At 40.9% G+C, this 25,862-nt stretch overlaps 3 protein-coding genes across 7 annotated transcripts in view; 1 reads left to right on the top strand and 2 right to left on the bottom strand.

Moving 5' to 3' along the window:
* LOC145494659 (uncharacterized) overlaps positions 1–25,862 on the bottom strand; it is a 45,441-nt gene that overhangs the window by 2,198 nt on the left and 17,381 nt on the right. Inside the window, exon 11 of one of the 3 annotated variants that reach the window (XM_081474196.1) lies at positions 25,035–25,638. The exons of the other annotated variants lie outside the window; for them this stretch is intronic. Within the exon in view, the coding sequence (XP_081330322.1) occupies positions 25,328–25,638 (311 nt within the window). The 3' untranslated portion in view covers positions 25,035–25,327. Of the gene's footprint in view, positions 1–25,034; positions 25,639–25,862 lie in introns of those variants that run through there. 3 annotated transcript variants of the gene reach the window in all.
* LOC145494667 (uncharacterized) lies at positions 190–4,277 on the top strand. Of its 2 annotated transcripts, none has more exons than XM_081474209.1 (4): positions 190–333; positions 2,173–2,369; positions 2,489–2,965; positions 3,919–4,277. In XM_081474209.1, the coding sequence occupies exons 2-4, from the start codon at positions 2,177–2,179 to the stop codon at positions 4,275–4,277; spliced, it is 1,029 nt and encodes a 342-aa protein (XP_081330335.1). In that variant the 5' UTR covers positions 190–333; positions 2,173–2,176. The 2 variants fall into 2 exon arrangements, with proteins under 2 accessions (XP_081330335.1, XP_081330334.1); XM_081474208.1 differs by having other exon boundaries at positions 191–333; positions 3,910–4,277.
* Positions 4,278–22,794, bottom strand: LOC145494658 (uncharacterized). 2 transcript variants are annotated; one of them, XM_081474195.1, is made up of 11 exons: positions 22,556–22,794; positions 20,800–20,854; positions 19,478–19,645; positions 18,629–18,850; positions 16,659–16,892; positions 15,213–15,452; positions 12,099–13,789; positions 11,055–11,285; positions 9,119–10,616; positions 8,268–8,600; positions 4,278–7,451 (listed from the first exon to the last, which is right to left on the bottom strand). In XM_081474195.1, the coding sequence occupies exons 2-11, from the start codon at positions 20,804–20,806 to the stop codon at positions 7,153–7,155; spliced, it is 4,923 nt and encodes a 1,640-aa protein (XP_081330321.1). In that variant the 5' UTR covers positions 20,807–20,854; positions 22,556–22,794; the 3' UTR covers positions 4,278–7,152. The 2 variants fall into 2 exon arrangements, with proteins under 2 accessions (XP_081330321.1, XP_081330320.1); XM_081474194.1 differs by lacking the exon at positions 22,556–22,794 and adding an exon at positions 21,096–21,392 and having other exon boundaries at positions 20,800–20,875.

Below are 25,862 nucleotides of genomic sequence, written 5' to 3'. Positions count from 1 at the left end.
CGGTTTGTTATTTAGTCAGCTTCTGCGAGAGGAGTTACCTGTTGCGTTACGTTTTTTGCGTCATATTATATTCCTGGCTTTGAATTCCGATTTCTTGTGATCAAGCCGGAATCGTTGAAGCAACTTTTCAGAACTAAATCGAACGGATAGCATTTCATTTGCAGTTTAAAATTGAGCTCGTACTGTTCACAGCGCTCAATTGGACTCACTTGGTCTCTTCGAAGAGTAAATTATCGCTTGCTGGATTCTTTTAGTCTGCGAGAACGAACCGTTTGAAGCCAGGAGGATTAGAAATACCTCTGAAGTGAATTCGGACACAAAAAGCTGAGAAAGGTAAACAAGGTATTATCACTTTGGCGGGTGGCAAAACTTGAATCTGTTTATTCTCTTTTCCAATCCCTAGTTCTGCACGTGATGTAAAAACGTATGGCTTTTTGGAGTTTACGTTTTCTTCATTATCTACATTTCTTAAATCAACCTATATATAACTGTAATTTCGAAGTTGCGTTTCAAAACAAGACTGAAATTTCCCGTGATTTTAGGTCAAGAGAACTGCTCGATGTTATAGAAGCGCAGCTAGTCCAGTGTACCTTTTAATACCGTAATGATTGGATTTGGCTCCCTCCTTCCAATAAGCGCCCCCTTTCGAATAACCGCCCCCCTTCGAATGTGCTTTTATAAATAAGTGCCCCTATTCAGCCCTATTCCAATAAGCGCCCCCATTCTAATAAGCGTCCCAATTCCAATATTATTTGCTGCTTTAAGAAAAATCAGTCTTGCCATGTGCAGGGCTAGAACGGCTCAGGGTTGTTCAGCAAGCCATGAGTAATTCACTCGAAAAGGATCCTTTCGACGGGATCACTAAGTCGCATGTCGAAGATGCCGCATCACGAAGCATTTATTTACGTATTGACATGACATTTTAAGTGACACTGTCAAAGCTATCGGCGTCGAAATAGATTAAAATTCCCTCAAAACATTCACCGTATATTTGTTACTGTTACAGTTTCTGGTATTTTTCTTTTGTTGTTAAATACCGTCTTAAAAAATTTTGTTTTTAAACATTCGGCTGTTTCTGTCCCGATTGATCGCCCTGTCTCGAATAAACGTACGCCCTCCCTTGAGGAACCAAATGTAAATAAGCGCCCCAGGCGCTAAATCGAATCATCACGGTACTTGATTATTATAAATAAAACTTAAAGTTGTCGTAAATCTCTGTGGGGCTAGTCCTTGCCAGTTTCAAACTCTTAACTAACGTGAATCGGGATATGTTTCATTGTGCCGCCCAAGGCAAGAGGCGCCCTCAATTCTCGTGACGATAATACTGTGGATGAAGGATGGAAATTTTATCTGTTTCTGTTTTATTGCTATTTTTGAGATACTTTTGCCATCCTATCCCGATTCTTGGGCCCCTAATTAGGATAAAAACTGCTAACCTTGATGAACAAAACAAATTAAACTTACTAAACAATTTGCAATGATGGATGGAAAGAAAAAACCGGGGCAGACTGAAATGCCTTTGACCCAACTACAACAACAATCTTAGAACACTTAATATAGTTTATTGGTTGAGCCTAGGGTTGAGCCTGTAAATAAAAGCACGGCTTTTGGCGAATCGAGTCCCAGTTAAAAGCCATAGTGCTGACCGGGAGCAGTCTCTCTTTTCCTCGAAAATCCGTGTGGAAGAAGAACGCTAAATGAGTGAGGTCAGTGAGCGGTCGCGCTCGCGAGCATGCGAGCGTGGGGGAACGTGAGAGGCTCCCGTGACTGCTCGCATGTCAAACTCGCAGTTACGCTTGTTTTGCGTCCTTCCCCACGGATTTTCGAGTAAAAGTCAAGAGACATTGCTCGCCGTCTAAAGCGATCAGTAAGTACGCCAAAGACTCGCCCTTTAATTTCAGTTTAGCTAGATACATTTATATCTGACAGCATAGACAGTTTTGATGTATAGTTGTGTCGACTCAACTAGAAAATATATATTACAGACGTTAGAGACTGCTCGAGGCTGGTTTTGCAAGTTCAACGTGACTGAGGGATTTTCGCAATTTCTGTGAGCGGCTTCGCGACATAATAAAACCCCTCTGGCACCCGGGGTATTGAGTGGATAGAATAACTTCATTTTTTTTTTCTACAGACTCGGTGTTCAATACATTTTCTATTTGCTCTATGAAGGAAGATGTCTTCACGTAATTCGGAGGAAGAAAACATTCTCCCTGTCGAGCCCAGCGATGAAGCCAACAACAACGAAAAGGAAGCCTGTGATGAGGTTCCAAAGAAGCTGGAGCACGTTCGTTTCTCGAAAATTGTGAGGCTCAATGTCGGCGGCCACTTTTTCTCGACCAGTCTAGCAACCCTGAATAAAGATCCAGGTATGTTTTGGTATGTTATTTTCAAATTACACTGTCATTTATCTGATTTCTCAAACACCGGTACTGGCGTTCTTCCTAATTGCAATTCTTGGTTATCTTGTTTCCCAATATAATGGCAGGTTCCATGCTACACGCTATGTTTTCGAGAAGATTTGACACAAAGCCAAGCGAGGATGGATCTTACTTCATTGATCGCGATGGAACTCACTTCCGGTATATCCTGAATTATCTTCGCACTGGGCAGCTTATTGTGCCTAAAGACGAGATGGTGCGAATTCGCGAAGAGCTACTGGCCAAGGCTGAATTTTATCAAGTTGAGGGGATCATCAGTGAGCTCACTGCGAGGCCATTCAAGAATTCAGTTATTCTATCCTCAGATCAACGCGAAACCTTGATGAATTGGTTGAAGGAAACTCAAGCACTCAATAACACCAGGGACAACTTGTTCTTTGCTTTGTTATATCGTGCTTCCCGTGATGGCTGGGCTGCTGCCGACTTTCACGCCCGATGCGACTACAAGGGTCCTACGGTGACAGTGATCAAGAGTGGCGAATACATATTTGGAGGCTATACCGAGCAACAGTGGGAACATACCGGTAAGCATTTTAACCCAGCGTATTTGATTTAGGCATACCCACAAAACAAGACCTTAGAAACTAAGTTTATATGTCAGAAAAACAGCCTTGTCTTTTTTTCTTAGTTCCTGTGGGGAGCTCAGTGCAAATTATATATATCTAATTGTCATGTTTTCTACTGCTCTTAATTTCTTTAGATTTTGAGAATATGACTCCTAGCAAAGTCGATCGAACCCGATCGAGCTGAATTTCAATCGAACTCAATCGAACTCAATCCATGGATTAAGCTCGATCAGGAACATGTTTCGATTGAATTCGGCAATCGAACGAAATAGAACTCGTACAAAAACAATAGCCCATATTAGCATTCTCAGTACTAGACTGGAACTAGCTTGCAACTTTCTTTTCAAATGCACATAGCATTTATCTCTTGTTGCCTTGTGTCCACGTGACGTTTGGTCACGTGGACACGAGGTCATGGAGTGAGTCGGTACATTCCTTCCTGTGCAAGAAAATCCTGTGTAACCCATCTTTGCGTTGATAATGTAATATTCCTGTGAAGGGAGGTACAGAGATATGGTTCAGGCAACTTGCCGGTTAATCAGCTTTGGCTACGAAAGGCAGGTATAAAACGTAACTGAACTGAATACATGATAATACTTGTCTTTTGGTTAACATCTTTTCTCTCCCGTGATATCCGATATTGTTCACTAACTTCATGCCAAGGGTTTAGAAAAGGGGTGCAGTGTTCTTAAGTAGGTATGTAAAGGAATATTTTTTCTCGACGAAAGGTATACGGAAGGCATAGCTTTCCTGTCTGGACTTTGGGGCGGAGCCTCCCCTTATAAAACATTTTTAGTCCCGCCCCCTCCCCCCCCCCCCCCCCACACACCCACCCCAGAGAAAATGCGACACCATCCTTCTGAACGTCAAATTTAGTTAACCAGATGTTGATCTGCTGATAGCCTCTGCAGGTCACAGAAAAGCTAGCGATTCGTTCCTGTTCAGCCTTATTAACCCAAGTGGTCTGCAGCCAACAAAGTTGCCTTTGAAAGCTGGACAAGAAGAATTTGCCATCTACTACGACAAAGACCTTGGGCCAGCATTTGGAAGAGATCTTTACATTGAGGCTAAGCCCAATTCCTGCAAATGCTCTGTAGACCTGAATAACTCCTACCAGTGTCCACCTGACGAGGAGTCTCAAACGTTTTTAACAGGAGATGACGAATTTGATGTCGATGAAATGGAAGTATTCGGGTTTGGCGGGAATGAGAAGGTAGAAAACCCCGGCTGGTTGTTGCTGAACAGAGCTTTCAATTTGCTGAAGTCGTGATCTGGACTTCAAGGTGCTGTTCCGTAGCACATTTTCTGTTTTTATCCTTTCCAGAATAGAGCGTGGTGAGCGTGAAGTTGAAATTAATTACTCATTCCCTCCCACCCGTGCTAACACTCCCACCCCCAACTGGGAACAGCTTTCTTTCTTTATTATTGCCGGTCATATCTAAGAAAACAATACCAACTCCTACCGGAAGGATAAAGTAAGCAGTTAATTTATATAAGTTTTAGAGCAGTTTTCAACTGAGTGTTGTAAAACCAAAACCAAAGTAATCACTCTAGCCAATCACAAAGGACGCGGACAATCCAGTGAACCAATCAAAACTCCAAGTAATGACATGTAGCTGACGCAAAGCGCGGGAAAACGAGTGCGAACGAGTCATGATTGGTTTTGGTTTCATTTCTCATTGTATGAAAAAGTGGCGCGAGTTTTTTAAGCCAATCGTGTAGCGTAGTCGATGCAAAACCAATTACTTTCGACACTCAAATGAAAACCGCTCTATTAACCATATTGCATTTCATTCTCTGTTGTAAGGAGTCATAACTATATTCTTATACATTTAGTGTTAAGCAATTTGGTTGTTAATCTTGGCCACTAAGTCGACGCTATAAGCCCTATTTTGAAAACGTTTTTCGTCCTTCCGACCGTGTTCCACTGTTATTTGGAAGATGTAGATAATAGCCGCCTATAAATTATCCGACTTTCTCCTTACAAAGCAACATGAAAATGGACTCTTTCCATAAGCAGACCTATTTTAAAATTTCTATGAACATTCCAAAAACATATCTGTGGTTTAAGTTTGGGTAACAACTCTTTTGTAACAACATTTTTGTTACTGTAATTGTACGTAACCAACCATCACCCTAACCATGTAGACAACTACACGAAAAAAATTAATGCAGCTGAATTAGATTTGAAGTAACTTGACACTACTACCTTCATTTAAGCTTGCCATTGACAACAACAGAGACATCGCGTTAGAATCGAAAATTCCAGTATTGGGAAGCTAGCTCCAAACGAGGTTATACTGGTTCTTATATAAAAATGCATAAAAATAGTGCATTATTTAGCTTAGGGAAGGTACGTTTTTTATTAAGGGGGGCGGGGGGGTATTTTAGAAATTTATTGCGAAAAAAGTCGTGGCCCTCCCACTTCCCAGAATGGATTAATGCATGACCCTTCACAAATACCTACACAAAAACATCTGACCCTCCCCCCACATCCTCCAAGACAAAAATAACCGGAAGTGTTACTCACATAACCGCGTCTGCGCACAAAGCAGTTAATTGCGTGGCGTGTGATTGCACGGTGAAAACTTGAAAATGGGCAAGGATGTGCGAGGAATAGAAAGAGGGAAATGCGTTTATCGTGAATGCGAGGATTTCATGAAGTTAGACGGAGCAACTTGCTCAGATTAAGCGATTGTTTGAGGAAAGTGAAATAGTCAGTGGGGACAGTGAGGCTATTAGAAAGTTTTCAGATAAATACATTGTCCCCGAAAAGCTTGTGGCAGAGTATGTTGAGCACCTTGCCCAGATAAAAATACGCAAGAAGAAGAAGAAAGAGGAGACTGAAAGGGAGCGATTGGAACGGTTGAACCGGAAGTAAAATGACATTGACTGGGTTGGACTGTACAACTCCGATAAGCTGTCGTCCTTGAGGGTGGACGAGCTATCTTTGTACTTTTCCCATCACAAGATCACCTTCAAAGGGAAGAAAGCTGAAAAGGTCGTAATGATCAAAGCGCACATGAGCAGGTTGCTGTACGATTCAATGGAGTGTCAACAACCTCGACAGCCTCCGCTAAGAAATGTGCAGCAACAAGTAACCTCATCACTTTCCGAAGTTGAAAGTGACTCGCAAAGTGATGTAGTAGATCAAGTTGTCGATTCAAGCCCGAGTAGCTGAAGTCACGAATCGTCACCGGAGACCAATTTTATACCAGAACCCCGCGCGGAAACATTACCGCCGTCAAAATATGGACGAAAGCGGGCACGGGTCGAGAGAGACAATTACTTTGTTAGTTTGGACAAGATAGTTTTTTGATATAATATTTCGACACCTGTAAATAATTTAGATTAATCTTGACTGGTAGCTTTGCTTGTATTTAGGTTTCTATACACGTCGCGTGTTTGTTTGTCAACTAAGCGACATGGAGTAATTTTTTCCTTGCCAAAAAACTGTGACCCTCCCCCGGTTGCGAATAAAACAGGTTTGACTCTCCCCAATTTGTTAAAAAAAATTACTAATGACCCTCCCCTCCGAAGCCCCGGCCAACCCCCCCGCCAATAAAAAAACGTACCTTCCCTTATCGGTCCCTTCCGTTTGCTTGAGCGATTTGGAAATAAGCTTCTAAAACTTATTAATAATTCATCATGTTTAAACAAAGGAAATCATGACCGTGACGGTGTCTGGATATCTGATCTTAATTAGCATAGATTTTCACGATTTTATTTCTCCGTTTTCTCCTTAGTTTTGGTTTCGATTGTGAAGACATACCAAACACTCAAGACAGTTTTTGACCACATTTCCAAACCTCGAAGTTCGTCAAAAATACTCCGCTGCGCGTCGTATTTTCAGCTCTCTTCTCGGTGTTTGGATTTGTGGTCAAACACGATCTCTCGTGTTTGATTTATTACTTAAATTAGGGTAGTTCTTTCCGTGGGCATATCTACTAAAAAGCGCCGAGTTCAGTAAATGTTATTCTATTCTTTGATCATAGATTTTTATCCCAACTGAACACAGAATAGTTGCTAAGTACTGACTTCTCTTGTTAACTATCTCTAATCGCTTCTCAATGTTCAAAATATCATCGCTGTTTTTCAAAAACAAATCAATCCGTGTTGCAAGGCCGATGCTTTGATATATAGACTTACCGATCGCGACTGATCTCTTTAAAAGTAATCAAGTATTTCGGGTAGACATGAAAATCGTTGAAAACTACGAAAATAGTTGGATTTTCTTCCCTGTTGACAACGGAGTCGTAGAGGATTTCTGGTTTCATCGGGTCGATGGCAGGAGGCGTCTTCATTCCTTGCTTGCCAACGGTGTGCTTCCCGACAAGCACTCTCCCTAGATACATGAAGCGGTCACCGTTGGGACGTGGCTGTGAGTATGTCATGGAATAAAATGCATCTTTTGCAAAGTAGACACCATCACCATAGGCCGCACCTATCATAGGTTGAGATATTCGAAGTTTAAGGTTAATAAAAGCTCTGACAACTAGCAAGAAAGTCGATACCTTACTTACTTACTTGGTATGCTTGCTTGAAAAGTGGAAAATTTATGAGGTGAACTCAGTGGGGACAGACGGACAGTCGAAAAACAGTCCAAGTGAGTGCGTGTTTGGGGATAACCGTGTGAAAGTTGTTTGGGGATATTATTTATCATTACCGTGTGAAAGTTGGGGTAGTGTCAAACGGCGCGTTTAACTCGATTCAATCAAACAAACGGTGTTCATCAGCAATCCTGCGATCAAACCCTGCAGTGGCAGTATGCGGAAGGCTTGTGATATTTCAATCTAGTTATATGGCTCAGTGGTAACAAATCCGATGAGTGTGACGTGGAAAATGGGTTCGTCTCCTGTCGTGTGGGAAAGCGCCGAGAAGCTTGCGTTACTGACTAGTCAAAGTTTGTTTCGCACTTGTGCGGTAAAGTTAGACAAGTTAAGAGCTCAATCTCGTTCCTGGAGTCTTCGTTTCCCACTGCGCAAGCTTGACAACGCTCGTTTCCCGACCGCTAGTATTGTCAAGGGGAACGAAGACTTTGGCTACGACGTCGAGTTAAGCTGTAAGAAAACGTGGAATACGCATGCACAGTAGCTGCGGAGTAAATCTGGTGACGACTGCTTCAAGATGGCGATCAAGGAGAATCACCGTGCATGTGCTTATGGTTAACCCACGTTCGTTCACACACGAATTTCTGCTTATGCTCGTGATTAAGCTTTTGTTTATCACAGAAGTGTAATATTTTGATGAGGGTACGTACCGTGAATTCCGCACAAACTCCTGTTAAATCCCTGCACATTGATGTATTTCACGCTGTCGGGTTTCGTTCCATGGAACAGTTGCAGTTCGTTTTCAAGAGTCCCGTTCTTTTCATCCATGGTCTGTTTCCTCAGCATGTATGAATGAAACATCGATGGGTTTTGAATTCTCTCAATACTTGTGATAGAAGCCTTCCCTCGCATTGATTGATGGAACATCTTTTGAACCGTTTTATATTCCTGGGTATCCTGTGCAAGGCTAACCAAATGAAGAACCTCCTCTTTTCCACTTTCGTCACGAGGCTGAGGATCCCACTCAGCAGGAAGAGGTAACACTGTTTAAGTTAATAACAAGAAAGCTGTTATCATCCACAGGCCCTTTCGTAAGAGTAGTCAGTAGTTATAACAGGAAGCGATGCTGTTCAAATGTAAGAAGCGCGGAAATTCACGTTATCAGTACAACGCTCGAGACGACATGCAGCCGGTGAAAAGCATGGGAAGACATGTAACCGATGGTACACTCGACCTCGAAAAAGTTGCTCCAGAGAAATCTAATTTCAGCTTTGTGACATAAACTGATAGGATGCCATTTCATCCTCAATTTGTGCCACAATGTGAGAGATTACAGAGATTAGCCCTTCAAAGCGCAGAAAAAGAAATTGAAATTGTCGACGCTCACACATAAATCAGCCGTTATCTTACTAATTTTGGCATAAGAAAGGAAATCAATGAGAAAAAGACGGAGTTTAAGTGGGCATTACGTTATGACAGTGAAAACTATGTGTGTTTGTATCCTTTATATTATTAGTAAATAATCTGTAATTGAAAAGTGAACTCCCCGCCGTGTTCTTACCATCTTTACGAAGGACCCTTTTGATAGCTCCTGTTCTCAAGAACGTGACCTCTTTGTTGCCAAAGTTGATTTCAGCCTTCAGATTCTCATGTGTGAATAAAAGCGATGGCTTCTTTGCTTTATAAGCTGATTCTATATCATTGTTGGCTATTTTATCAAAGGGGTCGAGTTTTCCAGCTGGATTAACCAGATACCACTGGACAGTTTTGGAAATCTGATCCGCACGTTCCTCTTTGTGCTCTCTTCCCATCTGTTCCTGGATGGCATTTGACACCTCTGTGTTCATGTCCATCACATCTTTGGGAAGCCCTTCCAGTGTAATAGTATCTGGCTCTGGTTGGTCAAATTTCACATCTTGAGCGCGCGACATTCGCTTTAGTTCCCGTATGGAACGTCTTGGGAAACGACTTATGATTTCGTGTCTGATGACACGGGGTTTATTGCAAGCACTGGCGACTCCGTCCTTTAAGGCTGCCATAGCTTCATCAAGTGACTTTTCCCGCCCATACACAATAACCTTTTTGTGACAATACTTCTTCGTTAACTCATCAGCTGAAGCTATACAAGCTTCTAAGCCCTCTTCGCCATCATCATCACCATCGCCTTCATCGTCTTCGCGCTGGCAGGGGTCCAAATTTTCTTGCTGCATTGCATCCAACTCGACCACGAATGCACCAACGATGGAAAGGTCAAAGACTACAACTCGTATCTCACGAAGTGAACTAAATGGTCTCCTGGCCAGGAGTGTGCGGATTGCTCCGAAAACCACTTTTGCAGAATCTTCAGCTGTCCGTCCCAGTCCACCACTACCAACCGCTGGAATGGACACTGACACCAAGCCTAAGGAATCGACCTCTTTGACAGCTTTCTCCACGCATGTTTGAAGATGCTGTTTCGTTCCAGATCCCACAACCATATGCACGATCTTTTCCGCAGACAAGCGTCCAGCAGAAGTGGTCACAACAGATCCTGGACGCTGAGGAGCTTTCGACTTTAACTCCTCTTCTACTGTGCTACCACAGGCTGTAGAGATGACTTTGCTTAAATTTCCACTGCTCATGTCAAGATCTTGAGTGACTACATTACAGATTGCATCGGAGTTTTCCTTGGTGATGTCTCCCTTCACTACCCTCAACTCGATTTTTCCGATGCGAACAGCTTTGCATTTGAAATCGGATCCAACAGGAATTGGTTTGTTCTTAGGAGCTTCTCGCTTTCGAGGCTTCCGCACTAGCATATGTCCCTTCTTGAACTCTGCAAACGTCTCTTGGAAAGCTGCAATTCCTTTCTGATCACCGCCGAACACTATAAAGCGGAACTCCTCTAACGGTGACTCTGGATTTGCCTGACTGTAGTCAACAGCTGTCTGGATCATAATGTGAACGGCGGTTTTATACGGGAAACCAAGGTTACCAGTCCCTACAAGTGGTAGAGCAATTGAGCAAGCACCCAATTCGGACGCCTTGTCAAAGCACTTTCGAAACAGTTCCCTTAGAATCTGTGGATGAAAACAACAAATAGCATTAAGGAATAAGCCCTTGAATTCATCTAGCAAGCTCCAGGTGCTTTCCACTTATCAATTTCTGGTAGGTAATCTAAGGGTGCGTTACTTTGGGATGATCGAGATCACTCGGATCAGGGTGCGTCAAAGGAACCGATGAATCCTTCCCCAGAGAGGATTCGTCGGCTCCAACATTATCGGAGTGATCTTACATCATTAATCCTGATCCAGCTGATCCCAAAGGAACGCACTGTAAGTCTTGGAATTGTCTCAACAATACACAATGTTCCGTGTCTTATGCCTGGCGTTCTTGAAATTTCTAAAAACAACCTCGCCATTTTTAGAAGACCTATGCTAAAACTAAAACTGCAACCAAGTTTTACGACGCCGCCAATGAAGTGATCTCATTTGGGACGAGGATATTCTTATCCTGACCTCTTCTTGCTCAGCATGTCCTTTCCACGGGCAACATACACAGTGAATAACGTAACGGCAGGGCAAGTTTCCAGGGCCCGTGTGAACAATGTCACCCATGTCAGCTGTCGTCTCTTTCAACTTCCTCAACTCGTCCTGCAAAGCTGGACCAGCAGCTTTGCTGATGGCATTTGCAATCGCACCAATGGTAAGATTGAACTTTGACCCCACAGAACACACTAACACGTCAGCCTAGAGCACAATTAAGAGACAGCACAAAGTTGATTACTAACTTGAAGATGGTAATGGTAAATTGAACTGACGTAGGTAATTTAAGAAAAGCTGATTGATGTTTCTGGCTTTTCTCTTTCATCCGAACAAATGTGTTTACGTGCCCCATGGACTCAGCACCTCATTTTTTGTCACAGAAATTAATCTCTCTATTCATGTAACACAGTTGTGTAAATGAGCTTTGAAAGTTCAAGTGTGTAAACATATGGCTACCAGCAATGGCAAGTAATTAAAGACCTTCCTTTTGGGACCAACGAGGCATCATAAATGGACTGGTGGTTAACAACATGCGAAGTATTCCTGACAATGACCTTTACTCCAGTTGTTATAATTACACTAGCAGGCCAATTTGTTCACCCTGGGCATAGGAACCTAGTAGACCTAAACTAATCAATTACTTAAGCAATACCCATCCTTCCTGAGCATTAGTTAGCAATAAAGATTTACTCTTCTAGTTGAGTGATTGCTCACATTCGCAATCCCAGGGACGGGATCTTTAATGGCCTCTTAACTTTTACATAAAAAACTCCTGGCTTCTATATATTCCAGTGATCAAACAATTAAATTGTGGTGCATGGCCATCTATCTGTAACAGGTCACCATGAGATGGTAAAAATGATCGGCTAGATCTTGCAATATTGGGGAACATTTTGCCAGCGGACCTAGCTTGGCATGCCTTTTTATTTGTTTCACGAACTGCTAGCTAATGCCCAGGGGTTGCACAAGGGTCGATGGGCATTACTGATTTCGACTGATGGACGCATCACAACAAACCTGTTCTTCTTCGATATTCCCCGTCCTCCAGATCATCTTTTTCCGCTCTGAGGTGAAAAAGGTGTCGTCTTCATCGAGTTCCTCCTCGCCATCACTACTGTTGCTAAATGACTCATCGCTCTCACTTTCGTCGTCTTCAGCTTGTTCCTCGGTTTCTGTTGGTATCTTTATAACACACTTGCAATCTCTTTCCACGGTTTCAATCAACCGTTTTCCTTCATCCTGGGCTAAGAAGTTTCGCATTCCAGGGGTGGAAATGACGAACCTCTTCTCCTTTATTTCGTCTTGCAGAGCGTACATCTTCTCCTCAACATCTTTGACGCCCTCTTCAGTTCCTGAAAATCTGATTAAGCCCTCACTTTCTTCTAAAGAAATCTTGACTCCATAGTGGGTCAGTTCTTCTTCGATTGCATGAAGATCATCCGTGTAATAATCGTTGAAGAACTTTCGATGAATCGACGAATCGATTCGGAACTGGCCTTCTGTTGCTTTCTTCTCGTTGAGAAAATCTCTCATTTTCTTTACGGCCTCTGTGACATCTTGTTTGAACCCAAAGACAGCTATACAAGTTAATTCACGTTTGTGGCGGATCGTCAGGCGTTTGACCATTTTCTTGCAGAGATCGTCCCAGTTTTTTGAACGCATTAGGTTATTATCTGAGTCGAAAACTAAAAGACTGCAATCGCTTATTAGCACGCTTTTTGTCTTTTCTCTCCCTTGCTTGGTTTCAGAAGGTGCCCGTCCAAGAAGGATGACTTTTTTGCTTTTTTCATCAACGTTAAACGCACATCCTTGCAATTCATCAGTCATCTTTCTTTTGCCAACCTTTGTTTTCAAGATGTCTAAAATTTCTGGGGGCATGGCTATGGCGTTGCGGTCAATTTCATCCAGCCGCTCTCTGAGATAAGACACGACAGATGTCATACGTCCTTTAGGCGTCTTTATCACAAGGTTTTTGTTGCTCAAGTCGATCTTTACTTGAAGATCTTCATGAAACTCTTTCTTCAAAATGTCTTCAATTCTAGCATTTTGTAGAAGTTGTAGTTTTTCGCTGGTTATGTCAGTAAGCGTCTTCTGCTCCAACTGTTTCTCAAGTTCTTCTTGTTTGATTGCTTTTAACCGATCTGAGACCTTTTCTTCAAAATCTGACATATTAGATTTCTGGCAAATCAGTTTAACTGTGTGCGACTCCTTCGACAGCTTAACTTGCGCTGTGAACTTAGGAAGGATTCTTTCCATCTGGGGCAACTGATCGGCTACTGCTTCCCAAATGTCCTCTTCGACTGGAAATTCTTTCGCAGCACAACTGTCAATAAAGCTGTCAATTATTTTTGAGCAGCAGTTTTTCCAGGTGTTCTCATCAAATTCCTTGTCCACCTTATTTCCCGGTACGTCGTGTTTTACGAGAACGTATCCTTCCTCATTTGTCCACCTTACGCGAGCGTGTTCGTCCGAATATAGAAGTCCTCTCAATTTTTCCTCTTGGTTGGATTTCATTAAAAATTCCATGATGTCCTTGTCCACAGCTTTGTAAAATTGACGCTGCCCAGTCGCTTGGACGTCACCTGATCTAGGCCGCGGTCTTGTCGGTTGGTCAACTGGCACTAGTGTTCCCATAAAAGGATAGAAAGCCTCTACATGCAAAGGTTTGCCATCAATGAATTGGTCGTCGTTGGTAGATTTCTTTACACCTGTAGAGAAGAACGTAAGTTATAACACACTATCATCAAATTGTCGAAGAAAATTTGATATATATCAGCCATTTTAATGTTTTAAATTGCCACCAGCACTTCCTTTAAACATATGACGTCAGAACACTAGAAAGGGCAACCACGCTACGTAAAAATCCAAAATGGTGTCAAGCAGTTAATACAAAACCAGAGTGACAAATGTCTTTATCCAATATGTTCGTTAACAAAATAATTTTCTTGACGTCAACTAATTTTCATAATATATTTCATCACTTCTTTTCTTGTTACTTTAGCAACGAAGACATTATTAAACAAAAGGACTAATGAGTGGCACAATGCCTTAATTTCCACGTACGTCAAGTATCGAAAATAAGTCTCTAAAGCCCCGTCCACACGACGCCGAAGGAATTTGAAAACGCAGCTTTTTTTGCACGGTTAGGCAGCTGGTTTTCTAATCCGTCACGAAATGGGAGCTTTTCAAAAACCCTCTTCAAACCGGAGGAATTGAAAACGCCGGCTTTTCGTTTTCGTATGGACGGAAAACATTTTGAAAACAATGTAGTAATGATAATCATGTTTTTTCCATGACCGAGTTCTCCTCAAACACAAATCCAAAATGACCGCGGTGATTGTTCCGTTTTTAAATTCCTCCGGCGTAGTGTGGACGGAAAACATTTGATGCGTCTTCAGAGTGAAACCTCCGTTTTCAAATTCCTCCGGCGTAGTTTCGGCGCCTAAGGCCCAGGTGAAAATTGGAACTTCACACGAGACGAACTAAACTGAGCGAATTAAGTTCATGATAAGTTCGACGTTTGACTCAACTAAGTTCGTCCCACTGAATCTAGATCTACCAACCCGTTCTATCTATCTGAAGCAGACGGAAATTTAGTTCGACGTTTGACCCAACGGTCAAGCTCTACCCGTCACTTTTGGATCGACTCAAATTGCAGTTTAGTTCGTCTCATGTGCAGTTCGGCGTTTGACCAGGGCCTAAGCCGTCTTCTTAGAACAACTAGGTAATATGACCAAAAATCATCGTGTTTTAGCTGTAGAGCTGAACCATGAAAGAGAATTTTCACAATTCTAAATTGATTTGCATGCTGTCTCTATGCATTGAGCGAAATGATAGTTCTGACATTGAAAGAAGGACTGATTGAATCTAGATATAGGTGATATCCATTCGATCCTCAAGAAGAATGTAAATTACTTTGTCAAACGAATTTGCCCTCGTCGTTGTTTATAGTCATCTGTAAAAGCATAGCTGAACCAAACATGAATTGACTGCTTGATCATCGTTTCCCGGTTCCAAGCCGTGTCACACTCTCAACCTTTTTCGAGAGGCGCGACCAGAAACTAGCTTTCATTAAGTTAATTGCATGGCAACTAACGTAATCGTAAATTGATCTAATTTTTTTCGACTTACTTTTCTTTTCTTTGAAATACACAATAGCTCTCTTGTCCCTCCCTTCTTCGTCCCAGGCTCGATTGAAGACAACGTTCTCCAAGGCTCCGATTTTGTTAAAGTACGTTTCCACTTGCTCTTTTGATGTGTTTTCCGAAAATCCGCTGACATATATGCTTTTACATTTGGGGGCTCTTTCAATTAGCACGGGTACACCGTCAAGTGGCTTTTTCGCTGCTTCTCTGAGAATCTTCGCAAAATCTGAAAACATTACCATTGCCAAAGCAGTAACTAGAGAGACAATCTCATATAGTGCAGAGTGTAGCAGACACCCTTGGGACCCTCACTAATGTCCGCTTATATACAGGGTGTCCTTTCAAAACAGGTTCTAATATGTTGTGCATTAATAGTTAATTATTAACTCTTTTGTAACACAGTGTAGGATCAAGCACTGCTCATTGGAAAATGTCCAGTCAGTCAATGCATCAATCTGGAATAATCACTTAGCTTTAAAACGACATCGCTGAACTATGTGAAACGGAGTCTCAACTAGACCTTTAGAAGAAAGAAGCTCTTAAAGTGTCCGCTTATTGTAGGTTTTGTGCAACAAAATGGCTTAATATTGGTGTCTGCGTCCGCTTAACAGAGGTGTCCGCTGAATGCAGGTTTATTTTACAGTACGTGTAGGAAGAAAATTTTGGTACTCGAGCTGGTGTCCACTTAATAGAGGGTATCTGCTTAATATGGGGTCCGCTTAATGCCGGTTTCACTGTACAGCACTGACAGTTAGTAGCCATGCTGGTCCCCACCCCTGCCTACTTCCGCATTTGTCTTGACTTTGGTAATCAGCCTGGGCTTTGCTCCTTGCCAAATATAAACGGACAGCAACCTTGATTTGATCATAATCGTAGAGCATGTGTGTATTTTCATTCTAGGCACGGTCGTAACGTAGGTCAAGATAGTTGTCAATTCTACCGTGGCGTTTGCGTTGAAGTAGCAAACGTGATAAATTTACTTAAAGGAGAAGTGCCCTTTCCCGAAATATGAAACTAACTGCTGTTCCCAACTACAATGAGAGTGTAGTATCACATGGCATTTTAAAAGAAAACCGCGTAGTTCTGGGGAAGAGAACGATAAGTATCACGCTACCGATCCTAGAACGCATGCGTCCTACATGTTTTGTGCAACCACAAGGTAAAATATCAACGGTCTTTTTTTCTTTATCAAAGGACATAGCGTTCTTGTGTGATCCCGTGAGTAATATATTTTCATTTGGTATTTAGAGCAGATGGTTTGGACTGAGGTGTATCAGTCGTTCGATCTTCTGTTGGTGACTGACGTTTTTGACAACTTGAGCGGAAGTGAAATGTCAAGTGATGATGGTGTTATAGATCTGGTCCGTTGAAAGTGACTGGTCAGTTTAGCCGCGATGGTATTGGCGTGTTAAGTTTCACAGTAATTGTTTACCTGAAATTTTTTCACGTTTGAGTGTAACAATGGCTTTTCCATTTGGCTTAAACCAATCCACGTACTTTACATCATAGCCGCTGATTCTCTCAATGTAGTTCCTTATACCGTCTGGTGTTGTCCTGTGGTGCAAACCTAACACATACCACTTGTTCCACTCGTACTTGATGTCCGGCTGAGTAAATCCCAAGGACACAGGGTCGGGGGGCCCAGCTTCAGGTTGGTTAGTATGCCCTGTTTTCAAAAAACGTCAACAAAAACAGTTCATTACGCGTCACTCTGCTTCCAACAAACAGCAAACGAAAAGCGCCTCCAATTTAAAATACTCGACAAGTGACAAAACCAAATGGAAACTTATTTTGAATTGTGCTGAACTACTGCGAACACTAATGAAATGTATTATACTGCAGACAAGAGTCGACAGACAAGATTAAATTATATCTTTTTTGAAATGACAGTATTCTGAAAGAGCTATAATAAATTATTTGAACCTACCCCGGCGTTTATAATTATACAACTGAGATTTTAATACACGCCAGTAGTGGTGTAAACGGGGTTCTACTGTACCAATGAGATTTATGGTTTAATGACGCCTTTTGCTTCGCTTCCCTCCTGCATTAAGTCAAGTTTGAATTTTAAGGAATCAATGACGGATCAGCCTGTCACGGTATCTCACCGGTTGAGAATCTTAATAGTTTGTTCCCATAACATCAATTTAGAATCAAATGTCACGAGAATTTAAAGGATCTTGATAATAGCAGGCAAGTCAAGAATTAAAAGAAAACGACAAAACTTAGCTTTTAAGTTTCAATGACATGTTTCGACAGAAGCTATTTTCATCTTCAGTTGACTGATGTACAAAGCGTTGGAAGTAGAATTTATAATAAGTAGAAAAATGCTAATTGTGACCACAAAATGACGCAAAGCGTGAAAGTGTGAGAATTCTGAGGATAGTTTTAGATTTACTTCCAACGCTTTGTACATCAATCAGCTGAAGATGACAGTGTGTTATGTCGAAACAAGTCTTTGAAACTTAAAAGTTTTGTCGTTTCCTTTAAAGGAGAACGTCACTCCAAAAAACGTATATTTTTTTGTCAAAGCTAACAAAAACCTTGCAATAAGTTTAGCCACTCAGCAAAGTTTCAGCCTCTAAAGTGCAGGTTTTCATTGTGAATTTCGTCTCCAAAGAAGCCCAAAATTCGAACATCGTTGCCACCATTTTGAACAGTACTCAGCCGCCAGGCCCTCGTTTTCGTCCGCGAGATTTTGTTCAAATGGCCTCCGACAATTCTGTTAACTACCATTCTGGATTATGGCTGCTCTTTAGCCATATTATTTTGAGCCAAACATGCTCCAAACTCCGAAATGATAGCATTGAAGATAGTGAAGTGGATAATAGATTTTGCTGACCTTGTGAAGGATGCTAAGTCAGTTGAAGGTTTTTCTCCTTCCCGCCAATTTCGAGTCGGACGGAGTGACGTCACATAAACACTGCCTGGCTGCCAGGACAGTTTCAAAACGGCGGCCTCCGAAATTGCTTCTCTCGAGACGAATTTCTTCAGGATAGTGGACACTTCAGAGGCTGAAACGTCGGTGAGTGGAAAAGCTGAATGTTTTCTTGCTATAGGTGAAGGCAAAAAAGTAAGCTTTTTGGAGTGACCTTCTCCTTTAAAGTCGAGAGAATTGAGGATAAGATCAGTAAAAAGAAATAGCCTTGCTCTTTTAAACTACTACTGTAAGAAGTATACTCAAACCAGAAAAAAAACAACAACAAAAAAACAACAACAACAACAACGACGACGGCAACAAAACAGTTAATTGCACGTGCTCTTAGAGACGTCCAGCAAAAGTCATCTCTGCAAAGAATACCTGCCGTGGACAGTATGGAGGTACGATTAAAACTAGACGAGTATTGAGGTACTTCTCCCCGGCGTTCAAAGTGCGTGGCCATACCGCACACCGTTGCTCACCTCCTCTTCCTTTGGACCTTCCTCGTTCACCCTCAAAACCGCGCCCTCGCTTTCCCCTTCTTCCAGTACCATCCTCACAACTTCTTTCAGTCCTTTCACAAAGTTCCCTGTGGTAAGGTACTGATCGACTGGACGTTCCTGTACTGCCCTGACGTTTTGCTCTTCCACGAGGCACTCCAGCAGTAGTCGCATTGTTTCGACTTCCACCTCCTGGCCCTTGTGCTGAAATGGAATAAGTGCCGATTTCAGACCACTTCCCACCTGGTTGCCTATACGTAACACTAAAATTTTCCCCTTTGAAAACGACTCCTCGAGACGTATGGCAATGGAGACCTTTATTTTTCAGTATGTGTACAAATGCTTCGAGATAGTTGTTACCTTCTGAAGAAACTGCCACTTAACTTTGAACTCTTTGGGAAAAGGGAGTGAGAGTAGTCGAATTTTTCCATATCAACTTCACTTTTAAGTGTCAAATCAGACGAAACACAAGCAGTTATAAACGATACGTCTTATTTACGAACTTCAACACCTAGTACTGATTTCTGGTTGCTTTAGCATTAACCGGGTAGCCATATTGCTACTCCTCAGGAGATACAAGTCCAGTCAGTCCAGTGCTTATAAAGATAAATTCAATTCCTGTGTAACCGTTTACTATTTGGTCGCGAAAGTAATCATTCATTATTCAATTGATATAACATTAGAACTTCCGTGGCTAAAAGAGCCGAGTACAAGGACGAGGAAAACCATACAAACACAAACTGAGAGATAATTCACCGTTAAAAACACCAGGAAGTCTCGGGAATGTAAATAATTATGTACTCTTTCATCAACACATGTGATTGATAATACCTTCTCTTTGTGGTCTTGAATGCTGACTGCGCATTGGTACCTTTTGCCAGGTGGATCGCTCAGACTTACATAATAGGTCGCTATGGTGACGACTCTCATTAGAGGCACCACCACTTTCTGCGTTATTTTCCTGGTCCTTCTCAGCAGAACTTGCGGCATTCTTGTTTTCTTGGATATTAGGATATAAAATTAACTAGTCAGTTAATAACAGTTACATTACACTCACAAGGCTGATAAAACCATTTAAAACAATGTTGGATCGTTTCCTACTCTCAAATATCTTCAGCAAGTATCTCAACGCTGTACATCGGGTAAAGAAAACGTTCGTCATTGTATTGTACTAACGTATAAAATAGTTTCAGCTTTTGTGCTTTGGTGATCGTTGCTACGTCCCGGCGGGGGAGGGCTGTGGTTTTTAAACAAGTGCCATCGCAACTGTATTCCTAGAATAATTTCATACGAAAATCATACCCCGCCCCGTCGCAATTGAACTCTAATTTTAAAAATGTACCCCCGTCCCGAACAGGTTGTAAAGAATGAGTTTTCCTCTCCTTTCTTTCTTGCATATACATTGTTTTTCTATATTAAAGCTACGAGCCTAAGTTTATCGTGGACAGTCCCGCATAAAATCAGATAGCCTTTCAGATAGCCTTTCTTTGCAGTTTTTTCAGCCAAACCCTCATGTAACTGATTGTCATCGTGACCATTCTCGAAGAACGTCACTGAATACTCCAGCACGTTAATTTCAATATCAATAGCAATGCTATCATGAATAGACCTTTTTAGTGATGACACTCTTGAGAATTCTTAGTTACTTTCAAATTTTCACATAGTCCCGCAGGGGCCACGTGTCTTTGAATAAATAATTTTTAGATGGACAAAAGAACAATTCTCTAGACAATATCACGTGGTCTGTAATGGAAAAACAAACCACCCAAGCTAAAAAGGTCTCTTCCTTAAAGGGTGTGGTTGTTTCTGAGAGGTGGGGGTGGACTCTTATTGACGTACTGTACCACAATGAACAACAATTAGTCCAGTCATAAAAATCATGAACATCACTTTCAGCAAAATTCGCGAGTATAAATAAGTCACATTCAAACGCTTTGCGATATAAAACTCCAAAACAATTGTAATCATTCTTCCTGGTTGTTTTAGTAAGACATCAGAGGCAATGGCGTTTATGAAACCATACATGTAGATAGTTTGTTATAATCATCTGTATCCACATAAATATCTTTACAATCCCAACACACTCTCTGCATACAGATCCATTTTTATCAGCTGACTGTCAGATTATAAATAAAGTTGAATGTTGAACTCACCTGCCATTTCAGTCCTCTGCTTGACCGGTATAACACTGTTACACTCCTCGTAAAACTTGACAATGATGTTTCAAACCTACCACATCGCATTCAAAGTATGTTATTTGTAATACAACTGTGAAATAAGCTGTTGAGGCCAAATTATAAGTCGCCCTAAAGATGGCTCCTGTATAAAATATCATTAACAATTCTTATTTCACATACTTTATGACAGTGTACCCGACCAGTACAATTTATCAAGGATTTTTAAGATGGCAACCACCATAACAAACCTAGACTTCGGGGATTTTTCTGACCTTTTCTGAAGTGCTTGAGAGTATAAGATTGGTATATAAAAGGGCACTCAAATCTAGCCATATTCAGTCTGTAAAATTAAAGTCACTGATATTTAATTTACAGTTATAAAATAACTGAGCTACTACGCGCGCTCTCATTGGTCGATAGGTGTGTTTAGATAAGAGTATGTAAACACGGTTGTGACGTTTTAGATTCGCGCATATTTTTGAGAATTATTTTATAAAAGCAATAGAGCACTTTTTCCGTGTTTACATAGCCTCATCTAAACGCTCAGGGGGTTGCGAGAATTCTCGAGAAACCCGAGACGTAGTCGAGGGTTTGCATAACTGTCTCAGATTCACCGAACCCTCCTCGTGTTTAGATGAGGTTATGTAATCACGGAAAAAGTGTTCTATTGCTTAATTGTTAACCACTCGTTACCAATTCAGTGAACTATTAGGCTGGCTAGTCTAATATCAACCGAAACGATGGCTGATGCTTAAAACAAACCTTTCTGCGAAATATCAGTCAAGTAACTAACCCCACTTATTTGTCAAGGGCCTGAATTGAAATAACCGACTTAATTCATAACACCGCGGAACACTTCTGTTACTAGTATCCGCTAGTAACTATTAAGTAAGTTCAACACCACCATGTGTTAAATAAAGTCACCACTATGGAAACTTTCAATATAAATAAGTATTAAACGTTTATGCACGAAACAAACTATATTAACAACACAACTTTAGATTCGTTGAAGCTTTGGTGCACACAATGCTTTGATATTAATTATATCCGGTTGAATGGGATTACTCTCGCTAATATATCAGCTTCTATATGTAAACATGCAAACGTCTAAGTCTTCGACTGATTAAATGAACCTCTTCCAAAAGCCGCGCTCTTATTTGAAAACACCACCAATTGACGTTCAATATTCAGTGGGTACGTGGCAGGATGGATAGTAGGAAAATAGATATGGGGTATTCCGCTTTTGAGCTTTCGACTTTGTTTCGCTTTCCTTTCATTAGGCCGTCGGATCAAAACATGCTTGTTAAGCATATTTTGTTTCGGCTCACCGAATTTAACAGTTTTTTTCCTAATCAGTGGCCCTTGAATCGAGATAAGATGGGAAATGGATTTCAAAATAATGTCAAAATATACAAAGAGTTAAAAAAAACCGAGGGTGCCATTTCAATTTTACGATCTGTTGCCGTGAGCTGCATCATAGTAACAGATCTCGATTCACGCTAGTATAGAGTTTCAACGTAAAAGGGGCTCAGATTTACATCAATAATACCTTAGACTGAAGTGTAACAAACATACAGGAATAAATGCACCTCTATCGTTACGTTCCCTCGACTCAAAATCACACAGGAAAAGGTTAACTTAACGGAATTTATATACAGGTTGATTAAGGAAAAAGCCAACCGTTTTTAAAGTACATAACAATGTGATGTTATTTTAAAGACAATAAACTCACTGAATTTTTGCCACACGCCAGAGTGATATTGACAGGCTTCCCTTTTTACGTCCGCGTTCACTTCAGAGGTGTTTTTAATCCTCCCGGCTTCAAACAGTTCGTCCTCGCCGACTAAAAGAACTCAGTGATTGCTAATTTACCATTACACGAAACCAAGAAAGAGCGATTGAGCGAGGTCAACAGCTTAGCTTAATTTTAGTTGCGAGCGAAATGTTCGTTCGCTTTCTTCCGAGTACTGCTTCAGCACTTCCGCTCTGATTCCAAGAAATCGGGATTCAAAGCGAGGCTCATAATGTAACGCAACAAGTGTAACGCAACAGTAAATGTTCTCTAGTCTCCGTTTCATTTTATTTTAATTGAATAATAAGTAACAAGAAAAGCAACTGGATATGGCGGATAGGAATTAAGATAAGCTGTATAAACTTTCAGGTGGATGTCAAATTACTAAGTAAGCTTTACACTGGTGGAAATGGACCTTTTTACCTATGTCACGTTTTCCGATTTTTTCATCCAAACAAAAAAAACGGTGTCGAATTATTTAGTAAATATGCGAAGTTTTATAAGAATCCGTTGGCAAACTCAAGCTTGCCATTTTTAACAAACAACAGTAGGCCTGGGCATATGCCAGGGCATACGTTTCTATCGGAGGTGGCCATGGTTTAAAATACGCAAAATGTTTGATATACCATGACGGTCCCTTCCCGAAACCTGGAAAAAATTTCGAAAACACATTCCTGAATATTTTACAACATAGCTTCCTTTTTAAAAATTTTATTTATTCGCCTGGCAGAAAATTGAACTAAAACTCAATATAAATCAAAATAAATTATGGCGAAAAAGTAGTGAGGAGACCGAAAATTAAAGAAATTACAAAACTTTACAAACTGATATACACTCTTGTTTTTTTTTCGTAAGAACCTTTTTTATAATAACGTTGAGGCTGAGATTAACCAAAATTCAAAGAACGTATTAAGAACATTCCTCAGGCTGAGAGTCGATTAAGAATGCTTTTATTTTGCTAATGTGTATATTAAATGGCGAGCATAAAACAACGGTAACAAAAAATGTAAATTAACCCAAATACTTAAGGGCATTAATACAAAATCAGCCCTTCCTGAAAACCATCTTCAGAAATCCACCTATTAAAAGAGGTAGATCTCTCAAAGACATGTTCGTTAGAGCCAAACTATGAGACATATATAATCACATCACATCTATCATATGTCGTGCTGGCCTGTCTTCATTATTTTTATACCATGTAACTTTAAGAACATCTTAAGAACGTTTCCAGCCTCAAATCCCCCCAAAAATATAAGAACGTTCAAGCTCAGCTCCAAAATTAGACGGTCTTTTCATTCATTCATTCATTCTGTTTATTTTGCCTTTTTACTTAATATACAGTATTTACAAATATTTTAATGTGAGGCGAGGTGACCTCTAGAAACCATCAGGCTTTTAGTTGAGGCCACCTCGTACGTAACAATACGGTTACATAAATAGTGCAACAGTGCGCGGCTTTGCCAGTTCAGTAATTATTTTACTAAAACCTCTAGCAGTTTTTTCTTAAAATTGGGAAAATTTGACAATGAAGTGATTCTTATATATAAAAAGAGTGTAATTTAGATTTCGTTTCTGTTTCAACAAACGCGTCACTGTCGGATATATGATTACATCCAGTTTGACTAAAGGATTCAGTATTGCTGTACCCAGATGTAATCAAGACAAGTTTGTTTCTGTAAGAATTTATTAACATCACTAAAAAGTAACGAAACCGATAAAATAATAAAGAAATCAAATACTTCCGCCATAATAAATTGTTACTCTGACGTCTCTGAAAACGGCAAATGGAAGTCACGTCGGACTATTCCTCAATATATTGGGGGTTGTCTTAAGTTCTTTGTTAGGCCGAAACATTAGTCTGACCTCGAATGAAACATGTTTCGTTATGAAAAGGTTTCACATCAGACAGTCTATTGGGCGAATCATGGTTGAAACATGATTATTGTGAGCATGATTGAAACAATCTCGCGAGTTAGTTTCAATCATGATCAGACCAAACACGTTCAAAATGGCCGGTGAATGCGGAGAGGAGGCGAGTGCCCAAAAGAACCAAAATTGGGGCTATTATGAGGCCAAATGATGGGCCGATGAAGAACTACAACTGCCATTATCAGCGATGGGTAGAAAGCAGAATATTTGGGAGAACACTGCCGCAAAACTTAATGACAAATGCGAGTACAAACAGCATAAATTACACAACCATGCATGAAACGTGTTTCAAACCGACATCTGATGTGAACAATGCACTAACAAACATGTTTAGGCGAAACATGTTTACTCTAATTATGTTTCGGCTTTAATGTGAACACAGCTATAGTAAATAATATGTAAAACCACACCAACATACAAAGATATGTAGGTTTTGGCTCCTTTTTGAGACTGCGTAAAAATTTTTGTTTATTAATAAGTTCCATCTTGTGAAACATGATAAAAGAGTGTCCCCACAACCTACAAAATTTTACCTTAATCATTGCTTGTTTGACGTCAGTCGAGCGAGAAATAACCTTTTTTGCTAAGCTGAAGACAGAGGAGAAGAAGAGAAGTCAAGAGGTTCCGATTTTGACTATAATGTAATTTAATGCCTAAATGCAACTCTCCCGGAATGTTCTACATCAGACTGCTTGCAAAATAAATTCTTCACATTTAAAAGCAACAAGTTTGATAACAATCATGTGCTGATTTGACGTCAAAAACTGTAATTTTTCCTCAAGCTTAGCTAGCCGCCTTTTCGCTTTTGACTTTTGTAAAAGTAATTAAGTATTCAGGATAGCACTGGTCATCGTGGAATACAACAAACACAGTCGGAACGTGTAGTGAATCCACGACTGAGTCGTAAAGATGCTCAGTCCTGTCTGGATCAATTGGTGGTGGTGTCTTCAGCCCTCTTTCACCAAGTGCAAATTTACCAACAAGCACTTTTGCAAGATACATGCAGCGTTCACCTTTAGCATTTGGTGGCTTCGAGAACGCCAAAGAGTAAGAGGAATCGGTTGCAAAACAGACGCCATCTCCATAACTCGCACCTGCGGATCAGACAGTTATTAAAAGTTGGTCTAAAAGTAAAGAAAGCCTGGCAACTGGAAGTGAATTCGTTGCTACCTCTGTGAGACGTGCTGTACGGTATCATGGTGGCGATTTTCAACAAAGCATGTTCAACAAGGGTTGCCAAAGTTGCACATCACTACCATGATTCCTTGCATGCGCGTCACATGGATAGAACTTGGCATTCGAGGAAAGTGATAAATTT

Source organism: Orbicella franksi, chromosome 8, assembly GCF_964199315.1.
Source record: "Orbicella franksi chromosome 8, jaOrbFran1.1, whole genome shotgun sequence".
Taxonomy (NCBI): domain Eukaryota; kingdom Metazoa; phylum Cnidaria; class Anthozoa; order Scleractinia; family Merulinidae; genus Orbicella; species Orbicella franksi.
Note: the sequence above shows the minus strand (reverse complement) of the source record. Positions and strands in the feature narration are given on the sequence as shown.

Coding starts and splice junctions, on each gene's coding strand:
- LOC145494667 (XM_081474208.1), top strand. CDS start 2,177: ATGTCTTCACGTAATTCGGAGGAAGAAAACATTCTCCCTGTCGAGCCC. Junction 2,370..2,488: donor AACCCTGAATAAAGATCCAG/GTATGTTTTGGT, acceptor ATATAATGGCAG/GTTCCATGCTACACGCTATG. Junction 2,966..3,909: donor GCAACAGTGGGAACATACCG/GTAAGCATTTTA, acceptor ATCTGCTGATAG/CCTCTGCAGGTCACAGAAAA.
- LOC145494658 (XM_081474195.1), bottom strand. Junction 18,851..19,477: donor TTCAAGACCACAAAGAGAAG/GTATTATCAATC, acceptor ATTCCATTTCAG/CACAAGGGCCAGGAGGTGGA. Junction 8,601..9,118: donor AAGGGTCCTTCGTAAAGATG/GTAAGAACACGG, acceptor TAACTTAAACAG/TGTTACCTCTTCCTGCTGAG.